The sequence below is a fragment of the Erpetoichthys calabaricus genome, chromosome 1, assembly GCF_900747795.2.
Source record: "Erpetoichthys calabaricus chromosome 1, fErpCal1.3, whole genome shotgun sequence".
NCBI lineage: Eukaryota > Metazoa > Chordata > Cladistia > Polypteriformes > Polypteridae > Erpetoichthys > Erpetoichthys calabaricus.
Window position 1 is genome coordinate 340,886,023 of NC_041394.2, and position 24,057 is coordinate 340,910,079.

Here is a 24,057-nt window from a genome sequence, read left to right on the forward strand (position 1 = left end):
CCGTCACCAGACCCCATAACCAAAAATCACAAATCAGGGGAGTGTGGAGGCCATGGCAATGGTCCATTGACGTGGAAAGGTGTGATCGAGATAAAAATAATCCATTAGTGTTGACATAAGTTTGACTCACCCTGTATATACAGTATATATATATATATATATATATATATATATATATATATATATATATATATATATATATGGTTGAAATAGTTTTACTGTCAAATAATGCAGAGTATGCGACACGTGTTTCGCCCTAATTCTGGGCTCATCAGGCGTACACACTCACTGCACTCCCTTACGGGAATCGAACCTCGGACTTCAGCACTAGAGGCGAAGCCCCTAATGTTGCGCCACGGCATGTGGTTCGTTCATTTGACAGCATGTAGATCGGGGTAATTACATTCACGGCATTTGTAGTCTGAATCACAATCTGATTGTATGGGTGGTTACCTACCAGGTAACGCTTGTGGTTGGTCAGCAAGTCGGCTAACATCCGCTACGGTGCCCTCTTTCAGTTGCGAGAAGCAGATCATAGAATGGTTGAAATAGTTTTACTGTCAAATAATGCAAAGAGTACGCGACACGTGTTTTGTCCTCATTTGGGACTCAGACTATGAATGCAATGAATGTAATTACTCCGATCTCCAGGCTGTCAAATAAATGAACCACATGCCGTGGCGTAGCGTAAAGGGACTTCATGTCTGACGCTGGCATCCGAGGTTCAATCCCCGCAAGGGGAGCAGTAGAGTGTGTACGCCTGATGAGCCTAAATAAGGGTGAAACATGTGTCGCGTACTCTTTGCATTATTTGACAGTAAACTATGCAACATATCTATATCTATCTATCTATCTATCTATCTATCTATCTATCTATCTATCTATCTATATAATATACTGTGTGAATACATAAAAAAATTAATCACCTAATCAAAATGCCAACAACAGTAGAAAATATTGCACCATGCAACACTCAATCATAACCCAAATCAGAGACATCAACATTTCAGTGTTAATATTCTGCGTGCTCGTATGTGATTAGGAGATAGTCTTATACCACAGGACAATCGCTCTGATTGGCGACATAACTGTTATATTTTTTTAATGTTACAAGTTACATTCCATTGGTATTTTCTACGCATTTTAAACATGACAGAGTACAGAATGATTTAAAATTGTGATTTATGTGAATAACAAGCAACGTTTAGTTGCCTTTAGAATTAGCAGCCATGAACAGGTGAAATAACCAAACAGATTGAAGTTACTAAATTGCTGACAAATACCAAAATGCGCATCAATTTGCTTCTTAAAATAGTTTGGAAAAAATGCATTCAGCTCAAGTGTCACAATTGAGACCTGATATCTGATATGATGACAACTGCTGTGGTCAGATTGCAAGAGAGGACAAGAAAGGAGAAGTGCAGAGCACCACGAAAGGCTACTGGAAAGAGAAAAACAAAAGAAGTTATTAGTAACTGAGGAACAATTCTACTTAAACAGTATTGTGCAGAACTCTCAGGCACTTGTGAAAAATGCTGTAAAGCAGGAATGCTTTCCACATGAATGCCAATAATAGTTTAATTAATCAATACACTTCCTAGAAAGTGCAGAGTATAGGGAAAAAAAAAATCAATGAGCTTGGTCTTTGATGTGCATCCCCCCGAATTTCTTAGCAGTTCACCACCTTCTAATTGCTGAAGATCGTTGCCTGGTCAGTCAGAGTTCCTCCCATGGCTGCGGTTCAAAGTCTCGTTTTATGCCTCTTCTTGTTCTTTAGTGAGCCATTTATTTATGTTATTATGCTATGTTATGTATTGTGAGGTTTCTAAACTCTTTAAGGACTCCCCCCCAATGGGACAACACACTGAAGAGCGTCCCGAAATTCGATCACCATGTCTGTGGAAGACTGTTTATCCATTGCCGGGGCAGCTGCAGGCTCCCAGCACTACAGCAGCTTGCCACGAAAATAAATCTGAACCGACCGCGGTCACGCAATAAGTGCCTGTCATCGATGGTGATGCAAGGAACATTATAAAGGCAGGGAACAGGATTACTTGGTCACTAACCTGGCCACGACACTGCCTGACTGGAGAATGGTAGATCCCACTACAATAAATAACAGGGCTGTTCCTGTTTCAAGCTGAATAAAGCTGGTTTAGCTAAAGAACTGAGGCTCAGCCTCATGTTTTGGGGTGCAAGACAGGGACTCGCGTCATAATATGTTAATGTTACTTTTTTAAATTATTTGCTGGATTTTCTTTGCCTGTGTTATGTCCTGAAGGGGCTTTAACTAACTGAATTTTAACTGGGATAACCTTGCAGATGGAGGAGCACAAGAGCATACGTTTTTTAGAAGTAATCAGTGACTGTTTTCTAAACACAGCATGTTAAAGCACCAACACGGGGTGAAGCCTGTCTGGATTTAGTATTTTGTAATAATCAGGATAGAATTGAGGGTGTAGAGGTGATTGAACCACTAGGGTCACATGACCATAATGTAATACAATTCTCAGTATTTTGTAAGAGTGCGGATGCAAAGACTAAAATTGTTAAGTTGAACTTTGGTAGGGCAAATTTTTAGCAGATGCGACAAAGTCTAAGTAGGATACACTGGGATAAGCTTTCAAGTGTGGAGACAGTCGTGGAGCAGTGGAACAGGTTTAAAAATGTTTTACATTGTAACAGTTGAGGTTGTTATCGACCTCTTGAACCCTCAGGTACCACGCCAAACACCAGGTAAAAGTGCAATACTTCTTCTTTTTAGTATTATACCATGCACTAAGCACCCTCCACTCCACACTACACATACAAAGCTCAATTCTCTAATTAATCAACACAATAATCTCAATCCTCCTCTCCCAGACACTTCGCCACCCTTCCTCCGAGCTCAGCTCTTTGTCTGGGCTTTCCCAGAATCCTTTTATACTTCCTGACCCGGAGTTGTTCCTGTCCAACAATCCCCAAGTCCTCATTACTTCCGGGTCAGAGTAAAAGTCCTTTTCTTCAACCTGGAAGCACGTTGTTCCTCCTGGTCATGTGATCATGACGCACTTCTGGGTTATAGGGCACGTAAGAGTCTGACAGCCTCCCTACACGACTCCCGGTGGTCCCCAAGGTATCCAGCAGGGCTGTGTATACAAACTACAAGGTCCATAAGGCCCTGCTGGAATTCGGGGAACCTCCATGCTGTTGGGAGGGCTCCACCTGGCAGCCTGGAGGTGTGGGCCGGAATATTTCGCCGGCCATCCATCACAACATGTAATGCAGGACAGATACAATTAAATTTGGAATTAATAAGGAATTAAAAAAAAGTGCAGTGGGTTAATAAAGAGTTAAAAAAAGAAGCTGCAAAGGAAAAAAAACAAACAAGGCATATATATAAGACTAATAACTACGAAGTGAATCGTAGAGCATATGAGAACATGAGGGCAACCATTAAGAAGGATATCAGGGAGGCTAAAAGACAGTTGGAGAGGAATATAGCAGATAAGGTGAAAGACGACCCTAAGAGATTCGTTCAGTATTTTAGTAGTAAAAGAACAGTCAAGGAGGAGGTCAAGTGCATCAGGAATAGTAAAGGGGAATTAAAAGATACAGACAGTGAAATAGAAGATGCCCTAAACTTACATTTTTCTGAGGTGTTTACAAGTGAGCAAGTGGATAACCTCCCAGAGGTAACAGGGACTACTAAGGAGGTACTGAGGGATTTGGAAATTGTAGAAGGAGAAGTGCTGCTCAGATTAAATAAGATGAAATCAAACAAATCATCAGGACCAGATAATGTTTACCCTCGAGTTCTTAAGGAGGCTAGTGAATACAGATATAAAACCTTGACACATATTTAGGAAGTCACTGTGCACTGGAGAGATTCTGAAGGACTGGAAAATGGCAAATATCATCCCGTTATATAAAAAGGGTGACAGGGCAGATCCCAGTAACTATAGGCCAGTAAGCTTAATGTGCATCACAGGAAAATTAATGGAAGAAATTATTAAGGATAAGATTGAGCAACGCATGGCAAGGACAGGAGTTATTCTGAACAGTCAGCGTGGGTTCAGAAGAGCGAGGTCGTGTTTTACTAATTCTATGAGGAGGCCACAAAAGGATACGATCAAAGTGGATCTTATGATATTATTTATCTGGACTTTCAGAAAGCATTTGATAAGGTGCCACATCAGAGGTTGGGCATCAAATTAAAAGAGTAGGGAGTTCAGGGTGATGTTTGTAGATGGGTGCAGAATTGGCTCAGACACAGGAAGAAGAGGGTGATGGTGTGAGGAACCTCATCAGAATTGTCAGATGGTAAGAGTGGTGTACATCAGGGGTCAGCGCTGGGGCCGCTGCTATTTTTAATATATATAAATGATTTAGATAGGAATATAAGTAACAAGTTGGTTAAGTTTGCAGATGATACCAGGATGGGTGGATTGGCAGATAATCTCGAATCCATTGACTCATCATAGAGGGACTTGGACAGCATACAGGCTTGGGCAGATTTATGGCAGATGAAATTTAATGTCAGTAAATGTAAAGTATTACACATAGGAAGTAAAAATGTTAGGTTTGAATACACAATGGGCGGTCGGAAAATCGAGAGTACACCTTATGAGAAAGATTTAGGAGTCATAGTGGACTCTAAGCTATCGACTTCCCGACAGTGTTCAGAAGCCATTAAGAAGGCTAACAGAATGTCAGGTTATATAGCACCTTGATGTGTGGAGTACAAGTCACAGGAGGTTCTGCTCAAGCTTTATAACACACTGGTGAGGCCTCATCTGGAGTACTGGGTGCAGTTTGGGTCTCCAGACTACAAAAAGGATATAGCAGTGCTAGAAAAGGTCCAGAGAAGAGCGACTAGGCTGATTCAGGGGCTACGAGGGATGAATTATGTGGAAAGATTAAAAGAGCTTAGCATTTAAAGAAGATTAAGAGGTGACCTGATTGAAGTGTTTAAAAAATATGAAGGGAATTAGTCCTGTGGGTCAAGACTGTGACTTTAAAACGAGTTCATCAAAAACACGGGGGCACAGTTGGAAACTTGTTAAGGGTAAACTTTGCACAAACATTAGGAAGTTTTTCTTCACACAGACAACCACAGACATCTGGAATAAGTGATCAAGTAGTGTGGTAGACACTGTAAGGACTTTCAGAACTCAATGTGATGTTATTTTGGAAGAATTAAGTGTGTAGGACTGGTGAGCTTGTTGGGCCAAATGGCCTGCTCTTGTCTGAATCTTTCTAACCTTCTAATGTTTTGTGTGGTTCCACCTGTCACTCACCTCCATGAATTTCTCTCCAGAAGGTCTCTCCTAGTTCCTGGTGGTTCATTGTGAATGTGCTACACACTTAGCCAGTGCTTGTGTTTTTTTTTTTTTTGCTGTGCTTTGTGCTTTCATTTTTTTCTGGATAGTTTTGACCTTCTGCTCTGTGCTTTTTCACCTTGTTATTGGAATCTGTATTAGGGCTTGTTTGATTTGGATTAGAACACTCTAGACGAGAACAGACCATTCAGCCTAACTAAGCTCGCCAGGCCTATCCACTTAATTCTCCTAAAATAACATCAAATTGACTTCTGAAAGTCCTCCTGTCTACCACACTACTTGGTCACTTATTCCAAGTGTCTATCGTTCTGTGTGTGCTACAGGCAATTTCATTTTGCCTTTCTGCTCCACTGAACTTTGTTATGGAAGGAGACTTTTTTGTGAAGAATAAATGTGCTATTTTATAAAGATTCTTTGAAGCCTTTTGTATGTCTAGCCAGGGTTTTGACTGGATTTCCCCTTCTAGAAGCACTTTTGTACTGTCGGACTCCTAATTCATGACAGTCAGTTGTTCCACTGCAGACGCTGGCTGTCTGACCTGGCTTGAAGATGTTGAGATCAGGACTGTGCAGATCTATTACAGGGTTCTCCCTTCCCATCTTTATGCTTTTGGCTGTTTGTCTGGAGGTCATTGTCATACTGCGGAATAATGATGAGAATAATCAGACACCTCCCTGATGGCATTGTAATCTGCCTGTATTTCTCAGCAGTGAGTAGGCCATCAATTTTGATGAAATCACCAATTATTTTTTTATAGAAATGCAGACCTACACCTGCAAGGATCTGGCACTGTTCAGACACTCATCCATGTAATGTTTTCCCAGTCCTTCACAGACAAACTGCCTTCCATTAGAACCAAAATTTTCAAGTTTTGACTCATCCATCCAGAGCACCTAATGCCATTTTTCTGCACCTCATTCCTGGTATTTTCATATGTAGATGAATCGTTTGGCTTTATTTTCCCTTGAAGTAGTGGCTTTTTGCTCAGTGCACTTAAGATAAGACGTTTCCGGATTGTAGATGGGTGTCCCAGTGGTTTCCACCAGTTCTACACTGATAGCATTGTTTGATTTCCAAGGGTAGCCAGCTTGATGTATTTCTCATTTTCTGCACTCATTTTCAGTGGCTGACCACTTTATCTCCAGTCCTCCTCCTTACCCGTTTTGTTTTGTGCTTCTGCCAGGGAGCTTGGACGGCACATCTGGGAACTCCTGTCTACCTGAGAGAGACGTTGATGGTGCAGGATGGCGACCCTGTGCGGTGTCACTATGCTCACTTTTTACACGATGTTAGATTTGCAGGTTAAACTGTCACATCTGCCACCACCTCCCTTTCCAGTCTGGTTGCTCCCATTTTATTCCCTTCTACACTGTTGTGTCTGCTTTGGTTCAACCTCCACATCATGTTATTGATCGTTAGCAACTTACTCAAGCGTCAGGATCTACGCCTACACAGATCTCACATTTATGAACTGGAAAATGTTGTTTTAATGTGTCAATTTCATTCTTTTATGCCATTCAGATATGTTATTGCATCTCTTCACATTTTGAAAAAGGTATGTTTGGAATACATATTTCTGACACACGAATCCAGAAGACATAAAATGACCGTCTAAGACAAATATTTTTGTGAACTGTCTGACGTGCCTAAGATGTTTGCACAGAACTGTATGTACACTGTATATGGGTCACAAAGTTGCATGGGAGTACTCAGGGTTTTCCTGGAGACAGAAACTTTATTCCAGAACAGGTGGAACAAACACAAGTCTCTTTGAGGGGCAACCCAGGTGTGCAAGGGACAACTGTCAAACCGGCTGCCTCGGCTCAGCCTCTTGGTCAAAAGAACCCAAAATCTTCCTCCTCAAAGGGGTGCAGCAGCTCAGGAACCCTGAGCGGAGCACAGGGTTGTCGTGGGGAAGAGAGACGGCAGTGAGACAAGGACAGGCTAGCAGCTAATCCCGCAAAGAGGAGATGAAAAGCTGTGTTTCCCACTGAATCACTGTTTAAGTGGGGGTTTAGGAGGAGCGGCCACGTTCACAATATACACACTATTGATATTCAACCTGGATGGGACACCCTGGAAATGAAAGGATGGGGGAAGGCAGCATTTTTTGGGCACTGCCTCCCCCAATGATGGCAGCTCCCCTGGTTTACAACGGTGACCAATTCCCACAGGGCACCATGGGACTTGAAGTTCAGTATCTCAGTCCTGTTGGATGATGTGGGTGCTGCCAGGAGGTGCTGTGAATGAACCTCAGACATGAGCTATCTGCCTGACCCATGAGGGTGGAAGAGCAGAAGCACTTCTGGGTTGGATAATATATATAAAGGACCACCTAAAGCACAGTCAGCGAGCCAGAGTGAGGTGGAAGGTGGACGGTGGACAAGGCTTGCTGGGAAGTGTGGAGGAGAAAACAAAGAGAGATAAAGAGAATAATTGTGGGCAGTGTTGCCTATTTACTTGTGGCTGTGGTGGTAAAGAGCACTGTGAATAATTTAAAGAAAGAATAAAACAAATCTTGGTGCTTTTAATTTGTGTCCTCAGTGTCTGTCTGTTGGGCTTGAGGAGCAACAGTGCCACCTAGTGTCCACAATAGATAGGAAAGGCACTATATGATAGCTAGATCGATGTGAAAGGCACTATAAGAGAAAGAAAGAGATAGATGTGAAAGGCACTATATAACAAAGATATATACATAGATGTGAAAGGAACTATATAAGAGAAAGAGATAGATGTGAAAGGCATTATAATAGATAAATGTGAAAGGCACTATATAACAGATAGATAGATAGACGTGAAAGGCATTATATAATAGATAAATGTGAAAGGCACTATACAACAGATAGATAGGAAAGGCACTATATAATAGATGTGAAAAGCACTATATAAGAGAGATAGATAGATGTGAAAGGCACTATATAAGAGATAGATATATAGTGCCTTTCACATCTAACTATCTTTCTCTTATATATTACCTTTCACATCTATCTATCTCTATCTTTCTCTTATATAGTGCCTTTCACATCTATTATATAGTGCCTTTTAAATCTATTTATCTATCTGTTGGATAGATAGATAGATATGAAAGGCACTATCTAATAGATAGATAAATAGGTGTAAAAGGCACTAAATAATAGATGTGAAAGGCACTGTATAAGAGAAAGATAGATAGATAGGTAGATAGATAGATATGAAAGGCACTATATAATAGATAAATGTGAAAGGCACTATATAACAGATTGTTATATCGTGCCTCTCACATCTATGTTATATAGTGCCTTTCACATTTATCTATTATATAGTGCCTTTCATATCTATCTATCTATCTATCTATCTATCTATCTATCTATCTATCTATCTATCTATCTATCTATCTGTCTGTTATATAGTACCTCTCACATCTATCTGACAGACAGATAGAGATAGATAGATAGATAGATAGATAGATAGATAGATAGATAGATAGATAGATAGATAGATAGATATGAAAGGCACTATATAACATAGATAGATATGAAAGGCACTATAAGATAGAAATATCAGCACCTTCATCCTCACAGGTAGCGCAGTGGTGGTGCTGCTGCTTTTCTGTAAGGAGATTGTGGGTTCGATTCTTGGGTCCTCCCTGTGTGGAAAGCGCTTTGAGTAGTGAGAAAAGCACTATATAAATGTAAAGAATTATTAAAGAAAGAATTATTCATAAAAAATGAATATTTAAAGGGTTTGCACATGCAATAAGTGATATTTTGTGCTTAAACAATTGAAGGCGGCATTGATTTGAGTCTTTCCGCCACACAAAGAAACTGGAAGCACAAACTTCAGGACGTGTCATTTCTTCCTACCCTCTCCTTTCCTGTTGATTGACTTGTATGTCACTCCAATCTCAGTGGCCCATCCTCTTCTCCTTTCTACAAAGAACCAGGTGGCATAAGTCAAACCTGTCTAGATGGTCAAGGTAGGGGGTCTCTGTCCACTTTTGCATCACTTTCATGCTCTCTTCACACAGATCAAGTCATCTGGGTAGTGCAGTGGTTCAGGCTTTGGACTTCAAACGTTGAGGTCTTAGGTTCAAATCCTACCACTGACCCTGTTTGTGACCCTGCACAAGTCACTTCACCCACCTGCGCTCCAACTGGAAAAACAAAAGAAAAGTAATCAATTGTATCTCAAATGTTGTAAGTCGCTTTGGATAAAATTGTTGGCCAAAGAAATAATGGTAAATCTGTGTGCAGTGGTCCAAGGTGAGCAGACAGGAGTCTGAATGAAGAAGAAAAAAAAATCAAAGTGAAGAAATCTGCAGAGATTGTGAGACCTGAGAACCTGAAAGCAGCAGAGCATAAAACACAAAGGATTTCATTGGTGACCTTCACAAACCTCTGTATGTCACACGACTACTGTGACGTCACTGAATAAATGAGTCCATTTTAGAGCACATTTCTGAGACAAATAAAATGAAAATTTCACCAAAATTGCCGAGAGTCACAGGTGTGGTGGTCATGGGGTCCAGCAGAGGAAGCCACCTCAACCTTTACAATTGGGGGGGATTTGTCCTTCTGTGCTATGAGATGTGGGTGTAGAACAGGAGGACTGAACCGAGTGACCAGCTGTAATGGAGGAAACAAACACAGTGAGCCCAAGGGTCAAAAGAAGAAAGTGGTGATCAGGAGAAAGAGGAAGATAAGCATGAATGAAGAGAAGTGGGAGAGCTGGTGGAGACACAAACAGCCAAAGATACAGAAGGGGGAGAACTGGGGTGTGGCAAAAACAAAAAGAGGAAAAGGAAAAAAAGAAAATGATAAGAAAAGTCAGGTTTGTGACAGAAGACCCCAGAGAAGGAGAGGAAAAGGAAAAAGAGAAGGACAAGCGAGAGAGAAGATGAGCAAGATAGGAGAGAAGGAAAGAAAAGGAGAAAAGAGTTCAGGAAATAATGATGAGGAAGAGGAGGAACAACAAAATGTTCTTGATCTTGAATTGCAAAAATTTATATGCTTAAAAATAGAAAAGCTCCAGTCATGTCTGTAGTAACGCTGTGTTGGCCTACTTCATCCTTAATATCAGGTTTGACTTCTATCAACAGAAATAGGAATCTGTTTTTTTTTCACCATCAGTCAAATGATGTCATCCTTCACATCAGATTGTGAACTTTTCAATTTACTTTTTATTCTCTTTTCCTTTTCGATTGTTGTTAACTGAGCAGATGGACAAATAATTGAGAAAGATAACTGTGTGGAGATCTGACTCCTCGTGTTTGGCTGTCTGGATTTCCAGAGGATGAGGCACACGCCCCGGTGAACCCAAGAGGAAGTTCTTGTTGACTTCCAAGGTGCTTCTCCAGCTCCTGTCCATCTCATCCCAAGTTTCCCAAACTTTTTCTCCGCTCTCTTCTCTTCCAGCAGATCTTAGGCATACTTGATGGGGTCCCAAAAGAAGCTTGCTCAAGTCTTCTCTTTCCTGCCTTCCCGTGTTTCCCTGATCCATTCTGCTCTCCTTGAGTTTGCAAGCCTGGTTTCTAGCTGGTCCTGGCAAGCCTTCAGACCTTTCTTCTACTGCTCTTCGGTTTTCTGATAAAGCAGGTCCAGCCACATTCTTTCAGCTGAAGGGTGAATAACGTACTCGAGGACATCAGTGGAAATGAAGGGAAGAAACATTTAAAACTGAAGACAGGAACACTTCTTTACACAAAGAGTTGTGAGACTCTGAAACAAACAGCCAAGCTTTGGAGTTGAAGCAGAAACCTTGAGAGCTTTAAAGAAGAATCTTGATGAGCTATTGGGGCAGCTTAGCTAAACAAACGGGCTTGATGGACTGAATGGTCATCTCGTGTTTGTCACATTTCTTATGTTCTTATGTTTCCAGAGAAGCCATTGTTCCTTCACCAACCTTCTAAGGATTTTGGTCTCTTGCCCTCCTTTCTACTTGTTCTTCTTCTTCACTCAAAATCTTTCCTTTCCTTCTCTACAAACCATGATGTTGAAGAGGCTGAGTTTAGTGATTATGCTGCCTACCAGTGAGTTCTGGTGGATGAGGTGTTAACTCCGATCAAAGCTTATCCATGTGTCTTTGTCACAGGCTTTTGACACAGTCCTACCTAAAAACACACACACACACACACACACACACACACACAGGTGGGCTGGTTTGCAAGGACACAAAAAGCCAACACTGAATACCCAGCACCAGATGACTGGATAGGAGTGGACAGGTCTGTTTGTGAAAATGGCAGTGATGATCAAATTTCTGCAAAAAACAAAATTAGCCTCAGTCATTGTGGAATGTGAATGGAGCGTTAGTTCAGGGTGACCACCAGACTCTCACTGGTGGGGGAATCATGTCAAAAGACCTCAATGTATTGATCCTATTTCCAGGCTTCACATCTTGGTATCCCCGTCCATGACAGGTGATGCAAGCATGATAAGTGACAGGTCAGTCACGGTTGGGGCTCCATTCCTGCCTTTAGGTTTCTTTACTGTTGTTTCTTTTTATTTAACTTTGTTAACTGCCTTGCTATTTTAATACATTTCAGCAATTTTATTAACTAATTAACTTTCATTAGCACCTTCTGTTTAACTAAGATTTCAATGATATCTTACAATTATTTCTAGGGTATCCTGTTTCCCTTTGTTTCTTGTCATGTACTCTTCATGTTGAGCCTGAGGGGGCGGGGCCTCTGAATAACTCAGCTGGGCTGTAATTCAGCCAGTCACCTGATGCTGCCCAGTTTAAGAGATTGGATGACCTCAGCTGAGGGCGGGCCCTAGAGTCCTCACTCTTTGCCATTGGCTCCCCTTTTGTGACTTCATGAGAGTATTGATTTTAAAAGGTGGTCAAGTAAGGCAAAGGCTGGAGGGAAAAAGGACATGGTCAAAAAACAGGTTGGCAGCAATACAGGAAATCTACAATTCTAAATTGCTAATCAGTCGACAAGTACAGTATTTATTAACAATAGTGGCAGTACTGCAGCTTAACCATTAATGGTAAGAATTTTCAATGTTACCAGTTCTCCTGTGTGTGTTATCGAAGTGTTAATAATTGTTTTTTTTTTTTGTAATTGTGGACTGCACCCAAGTACAAATCTAATTTCCTATTAAAGTCTTGAACTGAATTCTACTCTCCAAGTGTTGAATAAATAAAAATAATTCTTTACATTTACAGTATACTGTATAGCACTTTTCTCACTACTTAAAGTGCTTTAGTGAGTGGGGAACAACTTCAGCCACCACTGACGTGCAGTATGCACCTAGACAATGAGACGGCAGCCATTTTGGCCCAAGTACGCTCACCATACACTAGATGTTAGGAGGTGAAGTGGTGAGAGATAGTTTGCCAATTAGAGAATGGGGTTGATTAGATAGATAGATAGATAGATAGATAGATAGATAGATAGATAGATAGATAGATAGATAGATAGATAGATAGATAGATAGATAGATAGATACTTTATTAATCCCAAGGGGAAATGAATGACCAGGCCATGGAAGGCAATTTAGCCTGCCCATTGGGATACACCCTTCTCTTTACGAAGAATGCTCAGGGATCTTTAGTGACCATAGAGAGTCAGGAACTTGGTTTTACATCTCATACGAAGAACGGTGCCATTTTAACAACACAGTGTCCCCATTACCACACTGGGGCATTGGGATCCACATTAAGGTCAGGTCTATACTTCACGCGATTCGACGCATGCTCCAGCGGACGCTACCATCTATGCAAGCATTGTACTGTTCATGCTTGCACACGTACTTTACGTAAATCTGGAAGAATCTACTAGGTGGTAGTGCGAGATATCATCACTGTGAGAAAACATTCGGCTTCGCAGTGTGGTGAATTGCCTGAAACATCCATTAAATTCCGAGGACACCTTACCACAGTGTCTCTGAAAAGGATGATTACAGCCAACAATCCAGGGATGTGCCCATTGCAGCAAGCATCGGGCACGAGGCAGAAACAATCCCTGGACGGGGCATCAGCTCATCGCAAGGTGAATACAAGTGGAATTCAGTGATATTTCAGTTCTGATATTAATTTTAGTTTTAATTTTATTTTATAAAATTCATTTTTATTTTGTTTTAGTTTTCAGTGGAGTCAACAATTTTTATTTAGTTCTGTGTTTAAATTTTTAGTTTTTATTTAATTCTGGCCTTTTTACATAATATTAGTACAACTTTAGTTTTTTTTTCTGTTGCAAGACCACAAATGCTGGCCTACACACATTTCAATACAAGTTATGTTTCAGTCAACCAAATAATAATAATAATAATAAATACATTTTATTTATATAGCACCTTTCCCATGCTGAATACACTCACAGTTCATAATGCCGTTAGCTTGACTATCAATGATCAGACAGTGTAAGTGGCCTAATGAGTGTAGTCAACAAGATCAAATGTTTCAAACCAAGAAACCAGTCTGTGCAAGCACGTTGCCGTTAAGCTTTAAACAAGCACACATTTCGAGAGATTTGTTCATGCTACAACAACGTCCATTGCACAGATAGCCACACAGTGAAAATATTTGCTTGATGAGCGCCTGTAATACAGGTACACAGACAAAAGTCCTTGGCACTATGAGGGGCACCAGCAGACTGTATGTTAACGATTTCTGCTGCCAGTACTGAAGCAGTGACGTGCGGTGAGGTTTGTGAGGCTCAGACTCCTTCAGAATCAGATTTACAAATATATGAACCCATATCTTATTCACTATTCGATTGGCAGCGTGCACATTGACTACTGGGTATATTTAATATCTCATCAGCATTCTTTACACACATATTTGGCTAAGAAAGAACGTTACATTTATAGCGGCGAGAGAGAGTGGAGAGAGCACATTTGCTCTGCACCCTCCATGTGTTCTAAATTTGCCATTGCAACTTGATAATTTATACTCACTCAATACAGATGAAAGTGCGGTATAGAGTGGTGTACAAAAAACAGACTTCAATTTTGACCTTAATTGAAATATATAGGGGTGGCACAGTGGAGCAGTGGTAGCGCTGCTGCCTCGCAATAAGGAGACCTGGGTTTGCTTCCCAGGTCATCCCTGCATGGGAGTTTGCATGTTCTCCCCATGTCTGTGCGGTTGTCCTCCCACAGTCCAAAGACATGCAGGTAGGTGCATTGGTTAGTTGTGCTTGATGTGTGGGTGTGCCCTGTGGTGGACTGGTGCCCTGCCCGGGATATGCTCCTGCCTTGCACCCTGTGTTGGTTGGGATTGGCTCCAGCAGACCCCAGTGACCCTGTAGTTAGGATATAGCGGGTTGGATAATGGATGGATGGATTAAATATTTAGTTGTTTTTAAAAGATTTTAATTCTTATGCTTTAATCAATTTTAATACAGACTGTTCAACAAAAGGATAACAAGAAAAGCAAAAGATATGTTATTTAATGTAGTCTTTAAATATTGGATTTTTTTTTTGTAGTCTGATCCCATTTTTTAACAGAATTTAAAACTGTTTATGGTCTTACCTTTATTTGTAAATGAAGTCGATGCGCCTATCCTTCTCCACAAAAATCTCTGTTACTTTCTTGTAAAAGTCCTCCAAGTTTTCCTTTAGTTTTAAAAGTCTTAATCTTCCATTTTGGAGTTGGAAGAAAAAATAAAAATAAATGGAGCGCTGCAGTGCACTTGACTTTCTGATATCGCTAACTTATCGGCACCTCTGCGTAGAAGAACAGCAGCAACACACACCTGTTGAGCTCACATGCGCCCCCTTCAGTGAGACACAGTACTGTCTGCCTCACTTTGTGCCTTTTCGCTGCGGTTTTATGTCCGATCGGCAAAACTAAATATGTCAGACACATTCACTAAAGATATTAGCCAGACTGTGGAAAGTCAGGGTTTATAATAAAACGTGTCTGCAAACATTATATTGGCGACATACAGAGAGATAGCAACAGGCATGTGATAATTTCATGCATCAACCCAGTGTGTGAGGGATAGCGCAGTCCGAAGTGAGGCAAGGCTCGTCACTAACGCACCTCACGTTTCTCCCTTGTATTTGATCAGGAAATGTGCAAATTCAGCGATTTTGACAGTAAAAAAGATAAAAATGATTGGAATCATACAGAAAACAAATTTATAGCACAGACCAGTGAACACATTTATTTTATGTTATCATTATTAGTTTGTTTTACTTTTTAAGCCTTCCCCATCGCATATCTCTGTACTGAAGTGCAGTCCCAGTACCAGAGAAGTGCTGGTTTTCCACTAAGTACCAATCCAGTTGGCCCTGCACTGAAATTCCGAGACTCTTTTCTTCTTCTCACATGCTACATTTGCCTTTATTATCATCTGCACTGTAATTAAAGTATTTCCACACGTTACTTTCTTGCTTTCTACCCGCAAATGTCTGCAAAACTCGCTATCAGCAACCACACATGTTTACTGCCTCAACCTGATGAACCAAATGTGCTCAACAAACAAACAACGGTCCTTTACTGAAGTTACGCCACGTGACTATAGTAAGCCCAAGGTACAAGATCACCGCATAGTGAACAGCGCAACTTAACTGAATGCTCAGGGCAATTGAACCCGATTGAACGAAAATGCTATTGCTGGTTTTTTTTCGTTTTTACTCAATTTTCGTTCTCGTTTTAGTTTGTTCACATATCACTAATGTTTATTTGATAATCCGCTGTGGCAACCCCTAACGGGAGCAGCAGAAAGAAGAAGAAGATTTAGTTTTAGTTTCTCTGTTTGCCTTAATTTCAGTTCTCGCTCTTGTAAAACGAAAAACAATATTTTTAGTTCTAGTTCTCGTTATGAAAATATCAGTGGTGGATATTTCGAGATTTAAGCCATGTCCTTAATATTTTTGCTGTGGCTCAAATACGCTGCCGTACAGTCTGAAAAGAAAGAAACAGACAGCACAGAAGATGGTAAACAAGACTTTAAAAATTTATCGTGTCATTATGATGGGGAATATGCGACGCTTGAATATAAAAGCACCATGAATACATTTGTATGTCGGCATTTTACTTCACCACATCAAACATCAAAGCAGGCACATCGATCCTGTAGGATCTTCAAAGCGGCTTTCTGTCACATGAAGATAGTAAACAGAGATTCTTGTGTCACATTCCGACTTTATCACACTGCGCCCCCTGACTTTTTGCTGGTACTGCAACTCATGCACACATCATGTTAATTTCTGAGGATGTGCTCAAAGGATGCGTCAAATGAACGCTGGGCACGCGTGGCAGCCAGGATGTGTGCGCGTACGCGTTCTGAGCGTGACTGTAAGAAGAAGAAGAAAAACCAGAAGACAGTGACATTTTATTTATGTAGCACCGTTCCCACACTGACAGCCCTTCGCAAATATTAAAAAGTAATACAATAGAAATAAAAGCAAAGATGACATTAATAACATGGGATACAAACTAATATCAAACACCAAACAACAGATACATGTTTGAAAGTCAAAGTTCTACAAGCAGAGGAAGAAGAAGCCATGAATAAAATTACACAATTTGATTACGGACAGATGTAGGAAGATAAATGGAGAGGTAACATCAACCTGCAGTGATGAGGAACAATGAAAAGGATGAGAGTGGATTCCGTTATCAGTGTTACAGTCAAAAGCTGGGAGGACGTCGACCACTCAACGGCTACTCATTTGCTGTTCGGTTCTGATCTAACAGTTCCAGTCAGAACCCCGGTGCACTGCAAAGTAAACACCCAGATGGAGTGGTCTCGTTTAGAGTCAACACATTTTTAAACACATTACATATCAAAATTGCAATCAACAAAGAATCAGGCAGTTCCAGTGCTTTACCAGACGTTAAGCACAGCAATGTTAGGTAAAGAGCGTTTTGCTGCATGTAGACCCATCATTTCAAAATAAAGCAGATTTGGTACCTTACTCTTGATATCACACAATCCCACTGTTAAAAACTTCGCTATTAGTTTTACCCAATAACAGTTCAAGACTTAACAGTTTTAAACAAATATAAACTACTGGCACCTCAGAATATCTAAATTCTATACTGGTACTGAGAAATATCTACATTCTTGGGGTTGGTATGCCATGACAAAAGGCTGAAAACCCCGGTTACAGCTCTTATATAAATCAGGTCTGTGGGGTCCATCAGCATCTGTTCTCCCTCTTCCTAAATTTGCAGAAGGTTCCCCAGCTGTCAAAAGCACCCTGTGTGGCCCCCAATGCTAAAGACAGGGCATTCTGGTGTTCCCAAGGACTTCATGATGTATGAAGTATAAGCAACTGGTCTGAAGACCTTTGAGAAGGTGGTCCTAAAACAGCTGACACGCACATGTGCATGGGAGGCAGCTAGCAAGCTTAAATAATAGTAGTACCATGTCAGACAAGGGGATGGCAACCTGCACTCTCTCTCTCTCTCCGTCCTCTGCAGACTATCCTTGGGAAATCCCATTAGGTACCGGCGCCATAGATGACATCATTTCTGTTTCTGACTACGCCACTGTCACAATAACAGTCCACAGACCTCAAAAAGGTTTGGGGCAGCCACCTGTATATTATACCTTGGCTGCAAAATGGTTATTTTTGTAGAGTTGTTTACAGGTTGGATTCCAAAACAGAACTGATTTGAGCTTGGAAAAATGACAGCTTTAAAGGCCGTGACCAGATGTGACGTCATCTGGACCAAAACCGGAAGTGACATCAGTCAGAACACCAGTACCGGAAGTGTTATCATCTTTGGCACTGGTACCGGAAGTGATGTCATCTATGGTGCCGGGACTGGAAGTGATGTCATCTATGGCGCCTGTACCTAATGGGATTTCCCAAGGATAGTCTGCAGAGGACAGATAAAGTTAGTGTCTAGCTCACCATCCCCTGGTCTGGCATGGTACTACTATTATTTAAGCCCTCTAGCTGACACAGCTAAGACCCCTGGTTTCAGAACATCATGATCCTCTGCAGTTTGCCTATCAGACACATATAGGTGTGGAGGATGCTGAGCTCCATGCTCCACCGGACCTACTCCCACCAGAACCAAGCTCGCACCACAGTCAGGATCATGTTCTTTGACTTTTCCAGTGCTTTTAACACCATTCTGCCTCATCAGCTGAGGAAAAAGCTCAAGGCTTTTGAATTTTGATGTCCCCTCAGTCTCTTGAATCATGGACCACCCGACCAACAGACGGCAGTTTGTGATGCTGAGGGCCTGTGTGTCAGAAATGATGGTGTGTATGAGTGGAGCACCTCAAGGAACTGTCCAGTCTCCCTTCCTGTCTATCCTCTACACAACAGACTTCCAGCACAATACCAGTGCTTGCCATCTGCAGAAAATGTCAGATGACTCGTCCATCATAGGCTGCATTCATAATGGAGGTGAGTCAGAGTACAGAAGGTGGTAGAGGACTTTGTCTTGTGGTGCAGGGAAAACAGCCTGCAACTAAACATCAGTAAGACAGAAGTGTTGGTGGTGGATGTCCGACATGCCAAGAAGCCTCTGAGACCAGTCAGCATTCAGGGGGAGGATGTCGAAAAAGTGCAGAGCTACAAGTACCTGGGGGTCCATATGAACAACAAATTGGTGCTGGACAAGAAGGACCAGAGCAGACTGGGCTTGCTAAGGAGACTCGGGGCTTTTGATGTGTGCAGCAAGCTGCTGGAAATGTTCTACCAATCCATAGTAGCTAGTGTGGTGTTCTATGCTGCAGTGTCCTGGAGAAGCAATCTGAGCTCAAAAGAAGCACAACGCCTGAGCAAACTTATCAGGAAAACCTGCAACATCACAGGGTGAACCCCGGACACATGGGAAGCTGTTGTAGAAAAGAGGATGAGGATGCCATCATGAAAATCCCCTCCATCACCTGCAGGAGGCACTCTCCTGAAGCACTTTTAGCCACAGGCTTATTTCACCACGTTGTGCTAAGCAGCGCCTCTGGGGGTCTTTTCTGCCCTGTGCTATCAGGCAATTCAATTCTTTCACCTGACATATTTGTTAAGTTCATTTTGAAATATTTGCACAATATACATTTAAATTATTTATGTTGATAGATTGACTATTAATTGTCCTGCGAGTCTGTAGCCTTGTTTTTTACGGTTCTGCTGCTGTATGGATCTGGATTTCCCCATGAGATTAATACAGTTTATCTAATTATCCAATTAAACCCAACATGTTAAGGTACTCAAAGACTTGAGAAGTTAGGCAGGTAAATTTTGTCTTCTTCCTCCTTCTTTCCCCTCTAATGTTCTCCACAAGGGCTTCTGGAGGCAACACCCAATGTGACTTCTTTTGTGGCCCACAAGATATCCGGGTTTGTGAGAACCGTCTGCCACATTTGGAACCAGGGGTTCTTTCCAGGTGTACTTCTCCAAATGTTCTTGGTGAGCTTGCAGGAGTGAACCTTACTTTGACAGTTCAGGTGTGCTTTTCTCATGGTTTACAGTGCATCTGGAAAGTATTCACAGCGCATCACTCTTTCCACCTTTTTTTATGTTACAGCCTTATTCCAAAATGGATTAAATTAATTTTTTTCCTCAGAATTCTACACACAACGCCCCATAAAGACAATGTGAAAAAAGTTTGAGATTTTTGCAAATTTATTAAAAATAAAAAAATTGAGAAAGCACATGTACATAAATATTCACAGCCTTTGCCATGAAGCTCAAAATTGAGCTCAGGTGCAGCCTGTTTCCCCTGATCATCCTTGAGATGTTTCTGCAGCTTAATTGGAGTCCACCTGTGGTAAATTCAGTTGATTGGACATGATTTGGAAAGGCACACACCTGTCTATGTAAGGTCCCACAGTTGAGAGTTCATGTCAGAGCACAAACCAAGCATGAAGTCAAAGGAATTGTCTGTAGACCTCCGAGACAGGATTGTCTCGAGGCACAAATTTGGGGAAGGTTACAGAAAAATTTCTGCTGCTTTGAAGGTCCCAATGAGCACAGTGGCCTCCATCATCCATAAGTGGAAGAAGTTCGAAATCACCAGGACTCTTCCTAGAGCTGGCCAGCCATCTAAACTGAGCGATCGGGAGAGAGGGGCCTTAGTCAGGGAGGTGACCAAGAACCCGATGGTCACTCTGTCAGAGCTCCAGAGGTCCTCTGTGGAGAGAGGAGAACCTTCCAGAAGGACAACCATCTCTGCAGCAATCCACCAATCAGGCCTGTATGGTAGAGTAGCCAGACGGAAGCCACTCCTTAGTAAAAGGCACATGGCAGCCCGCCTGGAGTTTGCCAAAAGGCACCTGAAGGACCCTCAGACCATGGGAAAGAAAATTCTCTGGTCTGATGAGACAAAGATTGAACTCTTTGGTGTGAATGCCAGGCGTCACGTTTGGAGGAAACCTGGCACCATCCCTACAGTGAAGCATGGTGGTGGCAGCATCATGCTGTGGGGATGTTTTTCAGCAGCAGGGACTGGGAGACTAGTCAGGATAAAGGGAAAGATGACTGCAGCAATGTACAGAGACATCCTGGATGAAAACCTGCTCAAGAGCGCTCTTGACCTCAGACTGGGGCGACGGTTCATCTTTCAGCAGGACAATGACCCTAAGCACACAGCCAAGATATCAAAGGAGTGGCTTCAGGACAACTCTGTGAATGTCCTTGAGTGGCCCAGCCAGAGCCCAGACTTGAATCTGATTGAACATCTCTGGAGAGATCTTAAAATGGCTGTGCACCGACGCTTCCCATCCAACCTGATGGAGCTTGAGAGGTGCTGCAAAGAGGAATGGGCGAAACTGGCCAAGGATAGGTGTGCCAAGCTTGTGGCATCATATTCAAAAAGACTTGAGGCTGTAATTGCTGCCAAAGGTGCATCGACAAAGTATTGAGCAAAAGCTGTGAATACTTATGTACATGGGATTTCTCCATTTTTTTATTTTTAATAAATTTGCAAAAACCTCAAGTAAACTTTTTTCACGTTGTCATTATGGGGTGTTGTGTAAAATTCTGAGGAAAAAAATGAATTTACTCCATTTAGGAATAAGGCTGTAACATAACAAAATGAGGGAAAAGTGATGCGCTGTGAATACTTTCCGGATGCACTGTAATTGCCAACAATGGCTTGATGTGGTTACTTCCTCTCTTGGGGCTAATAAAGTCCTGAGGAATGGGAACAGAGAGGAAAGGGTCAAATGTCACCTGGACAGTTTAACATCTGTGGCAGAGCGAAGGGCGCTCAGCAGGCTCCTATCAATTATGGAGAATCCACTGCATCCACTTAATAGTATCATCTCCAGACAGAAGAGCAGCTTCAGCGACAGACTGCTGTCACTGTCTTGCTCCACTGACAGATTGAGGAGATCGTTCCTCCCCCAAACTATACGACTCTTTAATTCCATCCGGGGGGGGTAAACGTTAACATTTAACATTATACATAGTTATTGTCTGTTTTTCACCTGCATTATTATCATTCTTTAATTTAATATTATTTATTGTATCAGTATGCTGCTGCTGAAGAATGTGAATTTCCCATTGGGATTAATAAAGTATCTATCTAACTATTCAGGTTTTGATCAGCACCTTAACATGGTGGGGTTTAGTTGGATTAGATCTATACAAGGGACTCTCAAGTGTTTGTCTTGGCATACCAACCCCAAGAATTTAAATATTCCTAGGTATCATCAGTATTTATTTTTGGTTTTAAATTGTTAACTGTTCAGAACTTACTGGGTTAAACTAATAGCTAGGATTGTGACATGATCCTGTACAGTGTTTATTTTAACAGGAGAAATGTACCAAATCTTTGATGGGTCTGTATGTAGCAAAAAAAAAAAAGGGGGGTGTCAAAAGTTACCTACTGTCACACATGTGCGAATGGGAGGCAGAATTGCGATAATTCCATGCCAGACCAGGGGGGTGGCGAGATGCACTGACTTTCTCTTGCAATCCTCTGCAGACCATTCACGGGAAATCCCATTGTGTTGCGGCACCCATGATGACATTGCTTCCGGTTCCGGCAACAACGATGTCACTTCCAGTGCCAACGATGACATCACTTCCGGTCACAATGATATCACTTCCTGTCTCGACCTTTAAAGCTGCCATCTTTACACATTTGAATCATTTCTGTTTTGGACTTGAACCTGAACACAACTCACCAAAAAACACAGCCATTTGCAGGCAGGGCTATATTTTACGGGTGGCTGCCCCAAACCTTTTTGATGTCTCTTGTCAATTCTTGTCACACTAACTAACTACTCAAGTCTTGATCAGTACCTTCACATGGTGGGCTTTGTTATATAAGATGTACACCAAACTTCATCATGGCAAAACTACTTTCCATACTTTAATTCTCAACAATGGCTAGGTTTGCTTACTTCTTCTCTTTTGCGTGAATTTTACTGTGTCTCCGACAATAGCTCAATCGTGTAAAACGTCTGCCACATTCCAAACAGCAATACGGCTTCTCTCCAGTGTGAATTCTCAAGTGACTCTGAAAATGGCTCTTGTCAGAGAATTGTCTGCCACATTCACTACAGCTATACGGCTTCTCTCCCGTGTGAATTCTTGTGTGTCTCTGAAGAGAGTACATTTGTGAAAACTGTTTACCACATTCATTACAGCAAAATGGCTTCTCTCCGGTGTGAATTCTTCCATGTCTCAAAAGATCGCACTTGTCAGCAAATCGTTTTCCACATTGAGAACAAGCATATGGCCTCTTCCTTGTGTGACTTCTTTTGTGTCTCTGAAAACAGCTATCACCAGAGAATTGTTTTCCACATTCAGAACAAGAAAATGTCTTTGCATCTACATGAGTTTTTGAGTGGGTTTCAAAAATTTGTTTGTTAATGAACTGTTTATCACATTCAGAACAGCAGTATGGCTTCTTTGCAGCATGAACTTGTTCACAAGTTTGAAAGTTGATCACATGTTTCAACTGTCTTTCAAATTCATTACAGGAATATGCTTTTTCCTCTGTGTGACTCTGAAGATAGGAGATTCCAGTGTGAATACTGGTGTGGCTGTTTTCTGAAAATTGTCTGCCATATTCATTACAACAATAAGGCTTGTCTCCTGTGTGAATTTGTGCGTGTCGCTGAAGACCGCGCATTCGTACAAATGCTTTGCCACATTCATTACAGCAATATGGCTTCTCTCTTGTGTGAAATTTTGCGTGTCGCTGAAGATCACGCATTCGTACAAATGCTTTGCCACATTCGTTACAGCAATGTGGCTTATCCCCAGTGTGAATTCTTGTGTGTCTCAGAAGGTTGCTGCGATTGGAGAATTGCATTCCACATTCATTACAGCGATACGGCTTCTCTCCTGTGTGAATTACATTGTGTCTTTGAAGACTACTCATGCGACAGAATCGTTTGCCACATTCAGAACAGCAAAATGGCTTCTCTCCTGTGTGAATTCTTGTGTGTCTCTGAAGGCTGCTGCGATGCGAGAACTGCATGCCACATTCATTACAGCAAAATGTCTTATCCCCTGTGTGAATTCTTGTATGGCTCTGAAGGTTGTTGCGATGGGAGAATTGCATGCCACATTCATTACAGCGATACGGCTTCTCTCCTGTGTGAATTACAATGTGTCTTTGAAGAGTACTCCTGCGAAAGAATTTTTTGCCACATTCAGAACAGCAAAATGGCTTCTCTCCAGTGTGAATTCTTTTGTGGTCCTGAAGATGGCTCCTGTCATAGAATCGTTTGTCACATTCATCACAGCAATACAGCTTCTCTTTTGTGTGAATTCTAGTGTGTTTCAGAAGCTCAGACCAAAAAGAGAAGCGATTCCCACATTCTGAACAGCAGTGAGGTTTGTTTCCTGTATGAAGGTTAAAAGAAACAATAAAAGCT

The 24,057-nt window shown here is 41.6% G+C and overlaps 1 protein-coding gene across 1 annotated transcript in view; it reads right to left on the reverse strand.

Annotated features, from left to right (window-relative positions):
* Window positions 1–16,564: 16,564 nt before the first annotated feature.
* The window catches only part of LOC114668325 (zinc finger protein 616-like), a 65,190-nt gene continuing 57,697 nt past the window's right edge, over window positions 16,565–24,057 (reverse strand). Inside the window, exon 5 of the mRNA XM_051934004.1 lies at window positions 16,565–24,025. Coding sequence (XP_051789964.1) covers window positions 22,569–24,025 — 1,457 coding nt within the window. The 3' untranslated portion in view covers window positions 16,565–22,568. The remainder of the gene's footprint in view (window positions 24,026–24,057) is intronic.